We start from the raw sequence: 19,494 nt of genomic DNA on the forward strand, positions 1-19,494 counted from the left end.
CTGCGACTCAGTCTTCGAAATCGAAGCACCAGTCTCATTATTCACAGCCGCATTTGCTGTATTCGAATTACTCACTGTACCACGATTCTCACTTAAACTATCATCCTCATCCTGTTCCATTTGAACTGTCTCTTCCCGAGCAACTGTGAGGGTTGAAGGATCCGGAGACTCCTCGCCACCACTTTGCTCCCCCATAACGTACGAATTACACTCATAGAATCACTACTCAATACCGTCTACGCTACCTCGTCACAGCGACTGTCCACTCAACTGCACACTATCACTGCTAAGAGGGAACTGAAATAACTCATGTTTTCACACACATTCATGCTCCAATAACACAGTGCTACACCCCACACTGACAGCCAAGATTGTGCGTCTACTGCTGCACTCTTACGGCGACTTGGAGAAATATTGATAGTCGCGCCTTCGTGTGTTAAACTAGTGGCATAGAGCAGGCAGTATAAGAGGATCGAGACGGCGGTGGAGATTCGTGCCACAAAAAAGTTTGAATTTATTATGCATCGCCGTGAGACATATGGCGGTATAATTGCAACACTTTAAATATAGTTATTATTTACACAGCAAAGTCAAAATATGCGTTAAGCTTGAACATGAGTGAGGAAAATCAATGTTAATCACAGAAACAACCTAGAACTCCTACAGGGAATCGACGATTTATAAAATTAATATCGATCATACTATCGAATCCATTCAGATTTAATTTCCATTCTGTTGGCAGTATAACCGGAACCAAATACACCGGAACCATAGTAGCTCCCTCTTCGAGCTCAAATCCCGGAATACCAAGGAAAGCGAAGTGTCATTAAAAATTTCGCGGGTAGTGTACAGTAAGGCCAAAATATAGGTTAAGCTTAAACATGAGTGAGGAAAAGCAAAGTACATCACAGGAACAACCTATAACTCCTACACGTAGACCACCACCAAGGACTATACACCGCGACGGGAGAATGATAATAGCTCACATTGCAGAGTGCTGTGATTTGGAGAAAGAGAAGAAACAGTTGCTCGTCCCCCTCAGCAAGTCTATTGAACGAGTTGCCGCGTACACGGGAAAATCTGTTTCGACTATTCATAGGATTAAGGCATTTTCTGCCTCTCACCCCGGTGAATCTCCAAGCACCCCTGGTAAAAAGAGGTAGGCCAGTCTAACTATTCTATTCTAATCAATATCATTATGGAGAATAGTAGGTTTTCATGTGCAAGTCTTATATGATGTTCTCCTCTTTCTCTTAGGGAGAGAACTCAAGGGAAGATAAAACTTACCGATTTTGACAAACGAGTGGTAAGGGACACCATCGAAGACTTCTATGCCGTCCAAAAAATAGTGCCTACCGTGAACAAACTGATACCTGTGCTGGAAAAAGAAATTAAGTGGAAGTGGAGCCCAACGTCTCTCCGAAATGTTTTGAAACATATGGGTTTTGTATGGAAGAAGGTCCAAAACAATCATGTTTTATTGCTGGAGCGGGCAGACATCGTTGATTGCCGGGCACGATTCCTTGTCAAAATTAAACATGCTAGGGAAGAAGGCAAGGAAGTATTTTACTTGGACGAATCCTGGGTTGACAATAAAATGACAACTGGAAAATGCTGGCAGGGAGAAAAAGATGTTGTGGGTGTTACAGCATGGGGAGTCTCTTCCAAAAGGCTAATCATTGCAAGTGTTGGATCCGAGAAAGGGTTCATTAGAGAAGCACAATTAATATTTGAAGTCAGAAATACCCAAGGCGAGTACTATGGCCACATGAATTCCCATAATTTTGAGAAATGGTTCGGAACATCTGTGCTCCCTAATTTGCCTCCTGCATCTGTCATAGTGATGAATAGTGCACCATATCATTCTCGACAAGTGGATGAAGTACCATCGAGGTATGATACACGAGTGACGATGGTCCAGTGGCTACGGAGGAGAGGCATTTTCTGCTTTGTAAATCAAAGGAAAGAGGCCCTGTATAGATTAGTTGAGGAAAACAGGCCTCCTAATAAAATTTATGCTGTCGACATCATGGCAGCTGAAAATGGTCATGTCGTCCTTCGTCTTCCCCCACACAACTCTGATCTGAACCCCATTGAATTGGCATGGGCAAAATTAAAACACGAATTTGAACGGCATAGTATTCCGGAAGGCATGTCAGCAACTAACTTAGGACAATTGAGCATCGAGGCATTCCATTCAGTTTCTGCTGCAGATTGGGAGGGGTATTGTAGAAAGGTGAAAGAACTGGAAGAGGAGTACTGGAGGCACGACGGTGTCATGGAAATAGCCATGGACGAGATTGTAATGAACAGTATTGCATATAGCAGTGACGATTGTGAAAGTGATATTTCTGAGGATTCAAACTGGGAACAATGAATGTGATGCTCTAATCTTGTACGGTAGGTATCCCGCCAAAAGTTATAAATATTTTGCAAAATACATGTTTAGTTGTGTGTCATTTTCTCTTCATTCTAAATGTAAAGAAATGAGCCACATCGAGAAATGTTATATACAAGGTGCATTCAAGTTCTAAGACCTCCGATTTTTTTTCTAACTAACTACTCACCCGAAAACGATGAAACTGGCGTTACTTCTCGACGTAATCACCCTGCAGACGTACACATTTTCCACAACGTCGACGCCATGATTCCATGGCAGCGGCGAAAATTTCTTTAGGAGTATGTTTTGACCGCTGGAATATCGCTGAGGCAATAGCAGCACGGCTGGTGAATGTGCGGCCACGGAGAGTGTCTTTCATTGTTGGAAAAAGCCAAAAGTCACTAGGAGCCAGGTCAGGTGAGTAGGGAGCATGAGGGATCACTTCAAAGTTGTTTTCACGAAGAAACGTTTGTGTAACGTTAGCTCGATGTGCGGGTGCGTTGTCTTGGTGAAACAGCACACGTGCAGCCTTTCCCGGACGTTTTTGTTGCAGTGCAGGAAGGAACTTGTTCTTCAAAATATTTTCGTACGATGCACCTGTTACCGTAGTGCCCTTTGGAACGCAATGGGTAAGGATTACACCCTCGCTGTCCCAGAACATGGGCACCACCATTTTTTCAGCACTGGCGGTTACCCGAAAATTTTTTTGTGGCGGTGAATCTGTGTGCTTCCATTGAGCTGACTGGCGCTTTGTTTCTGGATTGAAAAATGGCATTCACGTCTCATCCATGGTCACAATCGACGAAAAGAAAGTCCCATTCATGCTGTCGTTGCGCGTCAACATTGCTTGGCAACATGCCACACGGGCAGCCTTGTGGTCATCCGTCAGCATTCGTGGCACCCACCTGGATGACACTTTTCCGCATTTTCAGGTCGTCATGCAGGATTGTGTGCACAGAACCCACGGACATGCCAACCACTGGAGGCGATCTGTTCAACAGTCATTCGGCGATCCCCCAAAACAATTCTCTCCACTTTCTCGATCATGTCGTCAGACCGGCTTGTGTGAGCCCGAGGTTGTTTCGGCTTGTTGTCACACGATGTTCTGCCTTCATTAAACTGTCACACCCACGAACGCACCTTCGACACATCCATAACTCCATCACCACATGTCTCCTTCAACTGTCGATGAATTTCAATTGGTGTCACACCACGCAAATTCAAAAAACGAATGATTGCACGCTGTTCACGTAAGGAAAACGTCGCCATTTTAAGTATCTAAAACAGTTCTCATTCTCGTGGCTGGCGCTAAAAATCCATCTGTCGTATAGTGCTGCCATCTCTGTGACGTTTTGACAACGAACGCGGGCTCCTTTTAAAACAATGCACATGTTTCTATTTCTTTCCAGTGTGTGTGTGTGTGTGTGTGTGTGTGTGTGTGTGTGTGTGTGTGTGTGTGTGTGTGTGTGTGAAACAGCTGTTGGCTTATGATAATAACGGTTTAGAAAATACATATCGATCGATCACACTATCAATTCAATTCAGATTTAATTTCCATTTGGTTGGCAGTATTACCGGAACTGTTGTAGCTGCCTCCTTACTCCTCACCCCTGTAAAACGAAGTATCAGTATAATGCTGATAGTACTCGCATTAATATTCGGTCAGGGTGACTCGTTTATTAATACTGCCTGTATTATACGCTGAAGAGAAGTACAGTACCGTCAACTGGAGCTACTTTGTCCCAATATTTTCCAACTTTATTTTTAATATTGACATATATTGAACGAAAGTGCTCTAATAATTTTACAAACACGTTTTCCTTGTTGATAAGAACCTACTCAGCACGTACAGCACGTTAGGAGTTGCTACAGCATTTATTGATGTAAGATTTTACTTTTTCAAAATCTGGGCCAAAGTAGCACCAAGTTGGGTCTACATTGTCCTAGGTAAATTTTTCCATAATTGATGGTAATTTCTATTATCTTGGGGCGAAGCAACCTCTCATAATAAGTAATTCAGGTAATGTAGCAACCAAACATCGCATTATTTTAAGAAATTTGCGTTTATTTCTTAAGAACACACTAAGCTGAACAAATTTGTACAAAACATGAAATAATTTGCCTACTAAGAATTTGATTTAATTCAACACTGACATAGGTTGACATATATTGTATTCTGTAGGTACCGGTACTTTAGAAAGGGCTGTTACAAATCAGTAAAATGAATGAAAGTACCTATCTAAACAAAAAAAGAACCGAGAATGCTCTAGAACCTAGATCACACAAAATTGTCTAACTCTGGCACTTGAAAATATCCCCTCTTGGAAATTAGTTTCAGTGGATATATTTTTCTTACAACTAACGACCAGGAGTATACCATCACATCTTTCTTTTGAGGCCACTTCCTGCATTTTCTAGATTTCTCCATACAATCAACGGGGCCGATGACCTTCGATGTTAGGCCCCTTAAAACAACAAGTATCGTCATCATCATCATACAATCAACTGTAGGACCTTCGACTGAGTCAAGATCGAACCGGGATATTCCTGTTTGTCATAAATGACAGTTACAAAATTGCCCACTTTCAGAACAGCAGACAGGTCTACATTTTGGAACAGTCTTACATCAGGAGGCTCTTCCTTCTCACAATGCTCATCTTCAGAGATCTGCAACTCTGATGACGAATGTCTAACACTGAAGTTATCGGCAGCAGATTCAGAGTCTGATGAATCAGAAGTTTCGATTAATTTTCTGGGCTTTCCCTTCTTTTTGGACAGAGAACGGTCTTCACTTGATACAGAGGCACTAGTAACAGAAAATGCAGATGAATCTTGCAAGAATATCGGACAGATACTCTTCCCTGGTGGGACATTTAGTTTTCTGCGTTTCCTCTTCTCTGTTGGTGTCTTACACTAATTTCTCTTCTGGATCAGGTGTAAGAAAGCGTCGCTGGCTCCCTCTACTGAAACTTCTTCAGTTGGTAGAGAATTCAGAACAGAATTCCTATCAATGGGATATATTCCACATTTACTAAATCCAGATATCAAATTATTTCCCTTATCATTCTGCTCCATCTCTGACATTAGCTTCTCCAAAAGTAGTGGGAACACATCTTTAGGCAGCGTCTCATATTTCTTTCTATTTGGTGAATCCTTGCACTATCTCAAAATGTTTCTCCAAGCTTTCTTCATGGGAGCGAAGTATGCCACATCGAGTGGCTGTGTGAGGTGGGTGGATCTTGGAGGCAGACATACAAATAATGTTGTTTTCTTCACACAGTTGCAATACATCAGGATTAGTGTGCAAAGACAAATTGTCACCAATCACTAATTCCTCCTTGTTTCTTCAGTCATGGAAACAGAAGTGTCCGAAACCAATCCTCAAATGTTGCAGCATCAAACCATCCATGCTTTGATCGATTGTAACAACATCCTGCAGGCCCACCTTCCGTCCATGTCTACAATTGTTCAGCTCGATAAACAACATATGGTGGTAACAGTTCCCTGACAGCGTTGCCACAAAGCATAACAGAGGTTGAAGTTTTTGGGCTGTTCATAATTTTCTCAACATATTTCACTCCCTTCTTGCAAATCACATTCACTGTGTCTGGATTGTCACTTAGATTGGTCTTGTCATAGTTCCATGTGTTTTCTGGGGGCACATCCTTCACTGAAACCTCTTAAGTGATCAAAATATTAATTAATCACGGTCTTGTCGACTGCTGCTCTCACACGTTTAATGTTACTGCAAAGTCTTGTGGTAAGTTCTGCTTGCCGTCTAAGGAATGATTTGATAAATTCATAGCCAGGCATATTGTTTGGGAAGCATTTGATGACAAGACCTTTCTTGTCTAAATAGCCTTTAATAATAAATCTAAGATCTTTTTCCACAAGTGGGAAGCCAAACTCAGCCATGTTAGTGATGTGATTTACAAACATTTTCTCTTCCTCGGGAATAAATACTGTTGGATGACCATGTTGCTTCATAAATTTCCCTTTCAGTTTGTTTTTTAAGGTGCTTCTAGGAATTCTGTAGAGATTTGAAGCAGTTCTCTGACTCTTTCGGCCTGATCTAATTTCTTCAAAATGTTTTTCTAGATCTTCTGTCATATAATTGGCACAATTCCGTGCCCCAGTCTTCCTTTGATATACACGAACCATATTGCTTTCATCTGCAATAAATTAAGAAATTAAAATTACTTGCAAATTGACCTAAGCAAAGCTCAAATTGCTTCTGAGTTACTTGGGGCTACTTTGGCCCAGGACAAAGCCCACTATATGGTCAGGTCTTAATGAGTAGGCCTAATAAACGGAAAAAGATTGATTAATATCATCTTCACAGCACATAACTAAGGGTTTAGAGGATTGAATTGTCAACTTACCAATTTTCTCTTACTTATGTGAGTTGGTCTATAAAACAAAGTAGGAAGTCAACATAAAACATACTTCCTCCTGGTTGTTTGTAAACAGTAGCACTGCACTCTGGTAGATGATGATGGAAGCATTTCAAATATCACAAAACCTCAGTGGTGCTCCCACTTATGGCTTAGGATAGGTACTACGTGTAAAAGTTGTGGTATATGTATGCAATAAAAATAAATAACTTTTATTTTCCTGTGGGCCAAAGTAGCCTCGTTAGGGCCAATGTAGCCCCTGTTGACGGTATAAGGATGAGAAAGTTTGATAGATGGATGTGTTGCAGTGTCCCACATGTATTGTTAGAAACTAATGTGTGGTCTTCTATAATTTCAAAATTAATACCATGTGTCACCGGAATGTGCCACTTTAATATTCAGCCACCCTTTGTGTTGACCACTACCATGACTGCTTACTCAAGCGCAGTTCTCCATAATCACTGTATCAAACTGCTGCTGCAGAACGTCAGTAAAATGGGTCGGAAAGGAAAGAATACCATGTACGAGTAACATCAATTTATTGTATTCCATCATGCTAAGCGGATGTCTCAGAGACAAATAAGCAAGCTTTTAAACGTACCAAGAAGCACGATAGGGGACCTAATAAGATGATTTGATAAGAAAGATAGGCTTGAATCACTTCCTCAGCAAGGCCAGCCTAAGAAATTCACTGAGCGAGAACAGTTTAAGAAACAACCTGGGCTTAGTGCTTCTAAATGAGCAGCAAAACTGTTCCAGGAGTGCGATAAGAAAGTCCATCCTGAAACAGTACACAGAGTCATAAGGTGACAAGGATACAATGATAGAGCTGCGAGGAAGAAGCCCTTCATTAGTGAAGCAACCGAAAGAAGAGATTGCAGTTTGCAAAAGACTACGTCAGGAAAAATGATTCTTGGTGGAACAGTGTCTTTTTTGCCGACGAAAGCAAATTCAATGTCTTTGACTTGGATGGCAAGGTATATGTGTGTGGCGGAAGCCAAATACAGAATTGGAAAATATAAACATGCGGCCTACTGTCAAACACTGTGGAGGAAGCATCATGATCCAGGTCTGTGTGTCTTCAGGTGGAGTCGGTGAAGTGGCTAGGATTGATGGCACTATGAAGAAAGAAGACTATCTCCTCATCTTGAAGGAACATCTCCATAAGAGTGCTGATAAATTGGGCATCAGAGGTAGTTTTAAATTTTATCAGGACAATGATGATAAGCACAAAACTTTTATTGTGAAAAGTTGGCTCTTGTACAACTGTCCCAAAGTGATTGACACACAACCCCAAAGCCCAAATCTCAACCCAATTGAAAATTTATGGGCAGAACTCAAAGACAGGGTTTGCAGAATTCTTGTTCATTCTAAGAATGAACTTCAGAGAAGAATTGAAGAGGAATGGCAAAGCCAGGCTGGCGATACCGAAGGACTGATTGCCAACATGCAACATTGTTTACGAGAGGTCATAAGCGGAAAAGGAGGTGCTAAAAAGTACTAATAGTTGACTTGTATTATTCAGAGGTGATATACGGGTGGCTGAATATTAAAGGTGACTGTCATATTTAGTACTTCTCATAAAAATGTATTTATTTATTTATTTATTTATTTATTTATTTATTTATTTTTCATTCAATATTCCAAAAGTGAAATTGTATTTGTAATATTGTGTCTTGAAAACATTATATTCATCCATTAGTATAAATTATTATTTTTATAATATTATTAATAAATTAATGTTCAGCATCAAAATATAACAAGTGGCTGAATATTAATGCAAGTAAGTGTAGGTCAAGTGATTAAATGAAATTTGTTAGTTTTTTAATAGGAAATTACTAATTAAATGCTCATTGTCCAGAATTGCAGGAACTCATCATCTTCACACCACCCACTGTGGCATCAGCTGGGGCAGAAAGTAGTGAATTCAAATGGATTGAGAACCAGGCGACGATGCTGATAGATAGAAATATCATGGTACTGTGGGAAAACTTGAGATGAAAATTAAAAAGCAGATGTGGCAAGTTACAGCTGAAGAGCTAGGGAAAGAACTGTTATAATATTTTCTGTGATACTTTATTATTTATTGCATACTTATTTTTGTCTGCAAATGTAAATATAATACCTTAGTTAAGGTAATTATAGTAATTATAGTAATAATTATAGTAATTATAGTAATATTATTTTCTATGCTACTCTATTCTTGTTATTCCATAGCATTGTGACACTATATATCGAACACTTAAGGTTATCTCCATGAATTATTGATCAGTACTTTTTGCCTGTGAAGAACAGACCCCTGAAGGAATTATAAAACCTTAACGGAACATTCATTGTTTGCAACTAGCTTGTTCAGACTTTAAAAATGTGTAAGTTTTAGGCTCAAGGCACCCTTAATTGCAACAGTTGTATTCCTCCATATATCCAATAGTCTGGGTTGTATATTGATCAGTGAGGTCTTATTTATCAAACATAATTTTTATATATTGAATGGCAAGGTTTTAAATACAAAACAGATATATTTATTATAAATCACTTTACCTTAAGGCCGGTCTCCACTGATTAACATTTAACACCAACATATTAAATTGAACATGTTGGAATTGACATGTATGTTGTCATTTCGTCTTCCAGTTGACTTTGCATGTTAACTCAGAATGTTGAGGTTAACACTTTTAACATGTTGGCGTGTTTTCTCCTCAAAGTGGAAAACTTGTCAAGTCAGTTCGTTGTTCGTGAGATGTGGACACAGCTTCTGCAACTTCCGTGCTGTTTCCATGCCAACAGATAGTTTAAACTACATGCTTCACTTGAAAAAATGTGGGATTATAGCTACAAGCTACAATTACAATACGTGCACGTATGTCGTTCTGTCTGCACTATACTAAAATTTAGTCGGAAACGGAGTGGAGCAAAGAGATCATTCCGGACATAATTAAAGATATAATAGAAAGGCCTTCTTTGTGGAATGTCTAATCGAAGAAATACCGACATAAGCAAGGAAAGCCGACAGTTTCCAGGAACTCAAAATTATCTAGAATTGCTCCTGCGAGTGCATTGAAAAAAAAAACTAGCCTCCCTCTGCTCTCAATACAGTCGAGATTCGCAAAAAGTTCAGAAAAGTCGGAAATCGGGGATGGGAGTGGACGAAGTTTAAACTGTGCAGAAACGCAGAGTTATCCCAAGACGCAGGAGAGGTGGAATAGCCGCCCGTAACTGTCTCTCCTCCTTTCTAATGGTAGGAAGTATTTTTTTCCAAAAGTACATTAAAATCATGCTCTGACATTCTCAGAAAGTTTTAAAATACTTTTAGTTTATTCAGAATGTCATCCACATTGTGCCTCTTATTGAGATGTTGTCGTACCCACATTCTCCTTTCCTTGCTTCTCAGGATCTTGTAAGAAGCAACAGTGGCAATTTGAAAGGCCAAATCCTCTTCATCTGAGTCCATAGTCCTTGTTTGAAAATACATGTCACCACCTGAATGTATTACCACAAACTGCTATGATGAACTACCTGTATATAAACAAAAGACGTTAAGTTGAATAACAGTGTTATTTGATTTACGTCCTACTAACTACTGTTACGGTTTTCGGGGACGCCAAGGTGCTGGGATTTTGTTCTGCAGTTCTTTTACATGCCAGTAAATCTACCAACATGAGGTGACATATATTAGCACCTTCAAATACCACCGGACTGAGCCAGGACCGAACCTGCCAAGTTGGGGTCAGAAGGCCAACGCTTCAACGTCTGAGCCACTCAGCCCGCCAAAGTCAAGTTTAACATGTAATAAGTGTGGACACAATGTTCAATGAAACATGTTTTTGTTGTTAAATGTTAATCAGTGGAGAGCAGCCTTTAGACATTATATGGTTGTAATGACATGAACAAAATAGAATGATTCTTAAATATAAATTACAAAAGTAGAGGAGGCTATATTAAAATAACATGAAAAACACAAAAATCATTTTCTTATCTCTATGTTTCCAATACGACTGGAACATGTCTTTAGTCATCCTTGTTTCTTTTCTTTCTCTTCAATTCTTCCCGTCCTTTGAAGATATCGTGTATATTTTCCTTAATCTAAACTGATGAGTTCCGAGGAACTTCGAGAAAATCTGTGAAGGAATCCATTCTACTGCTTGAGGTGGGTGAGCAAGCAAGTCCCGAAGCAATTTCATGCTCATTTAATAATTTTGGCTCCACTCTTCAAAATGACTGCACCAGGAAGATCCTTCTTGGGAGAAGGTACATACACTTCTAAACATTCATCATTCCACGTGAAATCATCTCCTCCCTAATCATCATCATCATCTTGTTCTGATGAACTGTCTGTCATAGTTTCATTTTGATTAGCCAATATTGTTTCGCGTGTTCATTGTATCGAGTTGTAACACTTTTCCAATAAGCGTACAAATCTGGTTCACTATTCTGCTTTTCTGCATCACGTCATTGAACTTACCAAGAATACCAGGAGGCAAGATTTCTTCCAGGTGATCTTTAACTTCTTATTGGAAATGGAAGGGGATGAAGGTCTGCCTTCGTCACTCTCTTGCTGTTGCCTTTCCACTGAGGTTTCCCAAATATCTGCAACACATTTTGTGTAGTCCACAGAGTTGTGATCTAGTGGATACAGATCACACTTGCGATAGGTGCATTTCATAATATCTGGCCCAACAGCATCATTCCAAACTTTCTTTAACATGGGTGCAAAATTTACCTTGGTTTCTGATGCATCAAGAGTTTGTATTTTCTCATCTTGAAGAGCATTTCGCCATGCTCTGTTTAGAGGTGTAAATACACCTGCTGGTTGCAGAAGATGGATGGCGTTAGGTACAAGACAGTACAATATTATTCCACGGTCATGACAATATTCACCGTCTTGAAGGGATAAAAAATAACTCTTATGTCATCAAGAAATAGAATAACAGGAAGTGTAATTAATTTTCTCTTCATCTAGCCATGACTTAAAATGTTGAATGTAGTTCAAAATTTTGGGGCCTTCATCCAGCCACTTTCAGTTTTCTCGTAGATCCATGGCTCCGGTACACTATCTTTGATAAGTTGTTGAAGTTATATATTGCTGTAGATGATCAATGTTAGGGCACAACGCCTGTAGGGACAGAAATTTCCAAGCACTGTTATGACTTCTTTCTCTTTAGAGGTTAAATGTAATGAAAACTTTTCAGTCTGTCAAACACACAGCAATTACAATATAAATTATAACACTATAAACATACCTGTAAAAATACTCATTATCATACAAAAAAATGACATGTTTTGTTCTACAAGAACATCCTCAGATTCTATCAAATCACTTTAAAACGTGCTTATATATGTACAGTATTGTTTACGTTGCATAAACTTGTCAATGATAGAGAGTTTAGTGATAACATGAACCAGTAATGACAAAAATAAATTTACAAGTATTAATACACTGACTGACAGAGCAAATGCAACACCAAGAAGGAGTGGTCAGAACTTTATGCCAATTGCAGGGTAGACTGACGTCACTGAGGTATGCTCATGATGTGAAATGCGCCGCTGTGCTGCGCACGTAGCGAACGATAAATGGGACACGGCATTGGCGAATGGCCCACTTCGTACCGTGATTTCTCAGCCGACAGTCATTGTAGAACGTGTTGTCGTGTGCCACAGGACATGTGTATAGCTAAGAATGCCAGGCCGCCGTCAACGGAGGCATTTCCAGCAGACAGACGACTTTACGAGGGGTATGGTGATCGGGCTGAGAAGGGCAGGTTGGTCGCTTCGTCAAATCGCAGCCGATACCCATAGGGATGTGTCCACGGTGCAGCGCCTGTGGCGAAGATGGTTGGCGCAGGGACATGTGGCACGTGCGAGGGGTCCAGGCGCAGCCCGAGTGACGTCAGCACGCGAGGATCGGCGCATCCGCCGCCAAGAGGTGGCAGCCCCGCACGCCACGTCAACCGCCATTCTTCAGCATGTGCAAGACACCCTGGCTGTTCCAATATCGACCAGAACAATTTCCCGTCGATTGGTTGAAGGAGGCCTGCACTCCCGGCGTCCGCTCAGAAGACTACCATTGACTCCACAGCATAGACATGCACGCCTGGCATGGTGCCGGGCTAGAGCGAATTGGATGAGGGAATGGTGGAACGTCGTGTTCTCCGATGAGTCACGCTTCTGTTCTGTCAGTGATAGTCACCACAGACGAGTGTGGCGTCGGCGTGGAGAAAGGTCAAATCCGGCAGTAACTGTGGAGCGCCCTACCGCTAGACAACGCGGCATCATGGTTTGGGGCGCTATTGTGTATGATTTCACGTCACCTCTAGTGCGTATTCAAGGCACGTTAAATGCCCACCGCTACGTGCAGCATGTGCTGCGGCCGGTGGCACTCCCGTACCTTCAGGGGCTGCCCAATGCTCTGTTTCAGCAGGATAATGCCCGCCCACACACTGCACGCATCTCCCAACAGGCTCTACGAGGTGTACAGATGCTTCCGTGGCCAGCGTACTCTCCGGATCTCTCACCAATCGAACACGTATGGGATCTCATTGGACGCCGTTTGCAAACTCTGCCCCAGCCTCGTACGGACGACCAACTGTGGCAAATGGTTGACAGAGAATGGAGAACCATCCCTCAGGACACCATCCGCACTCTTATTGACTCTGTACCTCGACGTGTTTCTGCGTGCATCGCCGCTCGCGGTGGTCCTACATCCTACTGAGTCGATGCTGTGCGCATTGTGTAACCTGCATATCGGTTTGAAATAAACATCAATTATTCGTCCGTGCCGTCTCTGTTTTTTCCCCAACTTTCATCCCTTTCGAACCACTCCTCCTTGGTGTTGCATTTGCTCTGTCAGTCAGTGCATAATGAAAAACTTACGTACTTATCTAGACTGCTGACACTAAGTCGGACTTGTCACTCTCTTGCTGTTGCCTTCCCACTGGGCTTTCCAAAATATCTGCAACACACTTTGTGTAGTTCACAGCATTGGGATCTAGTGGATAGAGATCACGCTTCCTAAAGGTGCATTTTACAATATCTGGCCCAACAGCATCATCCCAAACTTCCTTTAACATGGGTGCAAAATTTACCTTGGTTTCTGATGCATCAAGTGTTTGTATTTTGTTGTCTTGAAGAGCATTTTCCCATGCTCTGTTTAGAGGTGTAAATACACGTGCTGGTTGCAGAAGATGGTGGGACTTCTGGCCAAGGGCAGTTTGAATCTTCTGACATCCAGATAGTTTGTTGTTTAACATTGTTAAAAGGACTTGGTATGATTTAAGGCTGCTCCCCACTGATTGACATCTAACAACAACATGTTAAGTGTGAAAAGTGTTAAATGTTGATTGGTGACACCATCAATAAGTTAAATGTTGAATACTGTTTCATTTAACATTGTGTCAACACTTAATAAACATGTTAAACTTGACTTCCTTTGTTTATATACAGGTAGTTCATCACATCAATTTATGGTAATACATTTAGGTGGTGTCTAGTATTTTCAAACAAGGACAATGGACTCAAATGAAGAGAATTTGGCCTTTGTTATTGCCACTGTTGCTTCTTGTTATGATTTAGAAATGCAGTTTTATTAGGCACATTTCCTCCACTCATCCTGCTCATTGCTTCAAAAGCAAACCACTTTGAAGTATAAACTTCGTCCGTTCTCATCCCCGACTTCCGAATTTCCTGAACTTTTTGCAATTCTCGACTGTACTGGGAGCGGAGGGACGCTAGTTATTTTTTGATGCACTTATATAGATTATAGATAATTTCGAGTTCCTGGAAACAGTCGTCTTTCTTCGCTTTATCTCTGTATTACTTTGATGAGACATCCCACAAACAAGGCCTTTCTGTTATATCATTAATTAAGTCCAGAGTAATCTCCCCTGTTCCACTCCATTTCTGACTATAAATTTTATTATAGTGCAGAGAGAACGACACATGTGCGTGTACTGTATTTGTAGCTTATAACAAAGAGAACGAGTGTTGCGAAGTGTTGTAACTATAATCCTACTTCACGAGAAGCACATCATTTGCATCGTTTTGGCGATCTGTTGGCATGGAAACAGCACGGAAGTTGCCGAAGTGTGCCGACATCTCACGAACAATGAATTGACTTGACATGTTTTCCACTTGGAGCGGAAAAACATACCAACATGTTAAAAGTTTTAACCTCAACATTCTGAGTTAACATGCAAAGTCAATTGGAAGACACAATCACAATATACATGTCAATTGTAACATGTTAAATTTAACATGTTGGTGTTAATCACTGGAGACCGGCCTTTAGATGCTTGCCTTTGGGACATCAAACCCGACTTAACGTGTTTGACAGCTTCAGTCAAGGCAGATAATGAATACTGACACCGTTTCATTTTTTCCAACAGGTTTAAACTTTGGCTTTTGGGACATTTCCCCGATGGGCATATTAATTTTGACCATTGTCAAGCTCTGAGTGCTAGTTAAGGAAAATAAGCAAGAACTGCAAAAACGATCATTTTCTGCTTTCTGGTTTTAAATGGCTAAAATGTATTAAAAATGTATTTTTTCCAAAGAGTGCCGAGTGGCATCCCCTCTTGTCGCCACCACTTGATTTGCCGACGAAAACCCTTGGAAAGTGACAGGATTGTTAAATAAAGTGATTAGAACAGCGTGCGACATCAGACAGACACAAGACATCATAAAAAGAAATCTAACTATACCCGATGAGGGTTCAAAGTCAGGCCCTCTCATGTTACAGATATACGGCTCAGCAGTAACGAGCACCAAAATACTGACTTCAGCACTAAAGAAAACAGTACTACAAATTAAAATCATAAACAGCCTATTAATTTTCATTGGCGTTCGATATCAAGGGTAGTTTTTGTATTGAATGAACCTCAATTATCGAACGACCTTTTGATATTATAAAATTTAAGTCAAATATCGAACAGTATTTTATTTTAGAAATAAATATGAAGATGGGTGAAAACTCACAACACAAGAAATTAATGAACATTTATGTATGTTAATACAATCTATTATTTAAAGGATAACTTCTGAAGACACTGTTTTGCCAGCAAAACCAGATAATCACAGGGACACTGCACCTTAGTAACAATACAACGATCTCATCAAAATCCTGCCAACACCAAAGTTCTGAGACTTCTTCGCGCTCCCTAACACGGTAACGACTTCAACCCTTCGATTGACATAAATCTATGTTTGGAGGGGTGAATTTAGAAATCTCAGATGTCATGTAAACTTATCAATATCCTTATTTTGCAATGAGATGTGTGAAGTGTTCGATATTTAAAGGGCGTTCGTTATATATAGTGCTATTACCCTACTAATTTTTTCTGCAAATATAAAAAATATATATAATGCCTTAGTTAATGCCAGTTAATTTTTTGTAGTAATTGTAGTTATATTATTTTCTATGCTACTCTATTCCTGTTATGAAATGCTTATTTCTGTATGTAAATGTAAATACAATGCCTTAGGTAATGCCAATTCATTTTTGTAGTAATTGTAATTATATTATTTTCTATGCTTCCCTATTCTTGTTATTACATACTTATTTCTGTCTGCAAATGTAAATACAATGCCTTAGTTAATGCCAATTAATTTTTGTAGTAATTGTAGTTATATTATTTTCTGTGCTACTCTATTCCTGTTATGAAATGCTTATTTCTGTCTGTAAATGTAAATACAATGCCTTAGGTAATGCCAGTTAATATTTTTATAGTAATTATAGTTATATTATTTTCTATGCTTCTCTATTCTTGTTATTACATACTTATTTTTGTTTGCAAATGCAATGCCTCAGTTGATACCAATTAATATTTTTTTCCTAGCGGCTTTACATCACACCGACACAGATAGGTCTTATGGTGACGATGGAATAGCAAAGGCCTAGAAGTTGGAAGGAAGCAGCCATGGCCTTAATTAAGGTACAGCCTCAGCATTTGCCTGATGTGAAAATGGGAAACCACGGAAAACCATCTTCAGGGCTGATGATAGTGGGATTCGAACCTAATACCTTCTGAATGCGAGCTCACAGCCGTGTACCCCTAACCACACGGAATTAATTTTTTTATAGTAATTATGGTTATTATTTTCTCTGCTACTCTATTCTGTGATTCGTGGTGTGGGTTACTGTAGTCACATCGTAGTTCATGAACCATGGGCAACGGCTGAGTGATCTATTAAGTGGTCCTGAGAGTTGGGATCCCAGTTGCTATGGAATGGGAATGGATATCTCGGACATATTCTGAGTCATGGCCCTCCTTGTGCTCAGGTGGCTAGGATTATACAATCTACCCGTGGTCCCTAACCCATCAGAGGAGAGATCCTCTCTGGAACTATATTGGATGGTCCACCAGCCCCTTGCGATTCAGTTTTATGCATCCCTTCACATTTACTACAATTCTGAAAGACATCGGTCCCTCTTCCTAAACCAGGGTAATATAACGAGATGTGTGTTTACAGGCTAGGAGACAGCAGGAATCGCGAGCGCCCCTAATAATTCATTATGGGTACCTCGAATGAGCCCGTAAAATTAGTACACATACGCAGAACATGTACTTTAAAACAGGAGGTAGACGCACAGACCGGAAGCACGGTACTGTATAGGCTGGGAAGTGGGCGTCGTGGGTCAAGTGTCACAGTAGCTCACATGGCAAGCGGGCAGGGAGATATGCGATAGTAGACAGTGCTCGAGGTAGGAGGTTCGAATCCCACATAAGAATTTTTTTAACTGCCAGTTGCCTAGGATGTGGTAAGGTTGCATACTTAATAGCTTCCAAGGACTGATTTGTTTATTTGACCCTGTAAAAGACTGTATGTACCGTTGCACTGGGTATGGTGCTCGGTTGGCCGAGGGTGAGGAGATGATGTTCTGCGACCGGTTGGCTACGTCGTACATTTTCCGAGCTTCATAGACCACAGGTAGGGCAAAGTATGCCCTATCGGAACAATAACAACATGCGATGGCAGGTAAGTATGTAGCTGCGTGAACTCGTCTCCTTCGAAGCAATTTAACTTGCCATTGTAAAGGGCAGCGATTAGTCCATGAGTTCATTCATCACAATTTTGTCACCACATTGTACAAAATTATACTACACTGTTCGATACTGTGTACATTACTTATTTACACTCAATATTTATCACAAATGACTGGAGAAAAAAAATAGAAAAATCTCTTTCAGGATGGTCGGTCACTGATATTTGCCAGCACCCAGATTGAACAGTGGCCACCGAGTGTACATTACGAGCTCCTCAAATTCCCCGAGCATAGAACCTGAGACACACTGGCATATTTGCAATGCTTATACTTCAGCTGTATGGTAAAACCTGAAGCATGGAGCGGGTACAAAGTGACATTTCATACTACACAACACTACTGAATGTACCGCAGCTGGTCTTTCACCACGCAAACATCTCATCTCTTATTTGCATGCAATCTTTATTTTGAGGGTAGAGTGATTTATGGAAAATGCCTTCCCGATAATTGAGTTGCTAAATCAATGGGTGTGGGTCTCGCTGATCGAATTGGCAATGCTGCTTTATTTGAATATGAAACTCCAGCTTAGTGAATTTGCCACTTTGTTTCTTGTATATCACAAAAGCATTGAACAATTTTATGTCCAGTAGGTGTCTAAAAATCTTGTGGTAATACTTCTTCATTCTTTTTCTAGCCGTACTGTATGGCACGATACATGGGTCCGATAAGTCCACCCCTCCCATTGAGTCATTGTACTCAATACATATGACCGGCTTCTCTTTGACTTGACTTATTTCCTTTAATTCCAGGTGGAACATAGGGCCTTGACGAAATTTCTCCAGTTTGTTCTATCTGCTGCCAATGCTTTCACCTCCCTCCATGTCTTGTTAACTCCAGCAATCTCCTTGTCTATGGTTCTCTTCCAGGTAATCCTCAGTCTGCCTTGTCTGCGACTGCCTTGTGATACTTTCTTGTGGTCTTTCCAGGGTGTGCCCAATCCATCTCCATTTTCTTATCATCTGTTCCTGTATGGGACTTTGACTTGTGGCCTCCCAAAGGTCTTTGTTTGAGATGGTCTTTGGCCACTATATTCTCATAATGTACTTCAAACACCAGTTTATAAAAGCCTGTAACCTTGTGTTAATGTCTTTGGTCACTTTCCAGGTCTCACTTCCATACAGTAACGCAGATTTAACATTTGAGTTGAATATCCTTAGCTTCGTTTTTATATGAATGTGAGGGGATCTCCATATTGGTCGTAACTGTACAAAAGCTCCTTTGGCTTTATTTAAACGGCTCACCACATCACTAAAAGCACCTCCATCCTGGCTTACCATGCTTCTTAAGTAGCAAAATTCCTCTACACTTTCTACATCCATTCCATCTAGAGTCAAGCTACAATAGTTATGATGATTTATGTGCATTTCTTTAGCCGTTTTGATATTAATCTTTAAGCCTACTTCTTTAGCTTCTATTTTTAAGCCATTCAGTTTGATTTCCATGTCCGGAAAACATTCTGCAAGAAGACAGAGATCATCTGAATAATCCAGTTCTTCCAATCGGTTATTTAATCCCCACTGAATGCCACCCTTTCTGTTCGTTGCCTCTCTCAGCATACAATACATTGTCATGATAAACAAGATTGGCGACAACAGACATCCTTGTCTTACTCCAGATTTTACAGCAAAAGGTTCAGACAGCTTCTCTTTTGTTTCTCCTTTTTTGTTTAGAACATTGTGCAT

General features: G+C 40.4%; 1 protein-coding gene across 1 annotated transcript; it reads left to right on the forward strand.

Moving 5' to 3' along the window:
- Positions 1–816: 816 nt before the first annotated feature.
- LOC136885482 (uncharacterized) lies at positions 817–9,046 on the forward strand. The gene is made up of 3 exons (XM_067158060.2): positions 817–1,159; positions 1,258–2,400; positions 8,636–9,046. The coding sequence occupies exons 1-2, from the start codon at positions 882–884 to the stop codon at positions 2,375–2,377; spliced, it is 1,398 nt and encodes a 465-aa protein (XP_067014161.2). The 5' UTR covers positions 817–881; the 3' UTR covers positions 2,378–2,400; positions 8,636–9,046.
- The last annotated feature ends 10,448 nt before the right edge of the window (positions 9,047–19,494 follow it).

The sequence above is a fragment of the Anabrus simplex genome, chromosome 14 (genome assembly GCF_040414725.1).
Source record: "Anabrus simplex isolate iqAnaSimp1 chromosome 14, ASM4041472v1, whole genome shotgun sequence".
NCBI lineage: Eukaryota > Metazoa > Arthropoda > Insecta > Orthoptera > Tettigoniidae > Anabrus > Anabrus simplex.

Coding starts and splice junctions, on each gene's coding strand:
- LOC136885482 (XM_067158060.2), top strand. CDS start 882: ATGAGTGAGGAAAAGCAAAGTACATCACAGGAACAACCTATAACTCCT. Junction 1,160..1,257: donor AGCACCCCTGGTAAAAAGAG/GTAGGCCAGTCT, acceptor TCTTTCTCTTAG/GGAGAGAACTCAAGGGAAGA.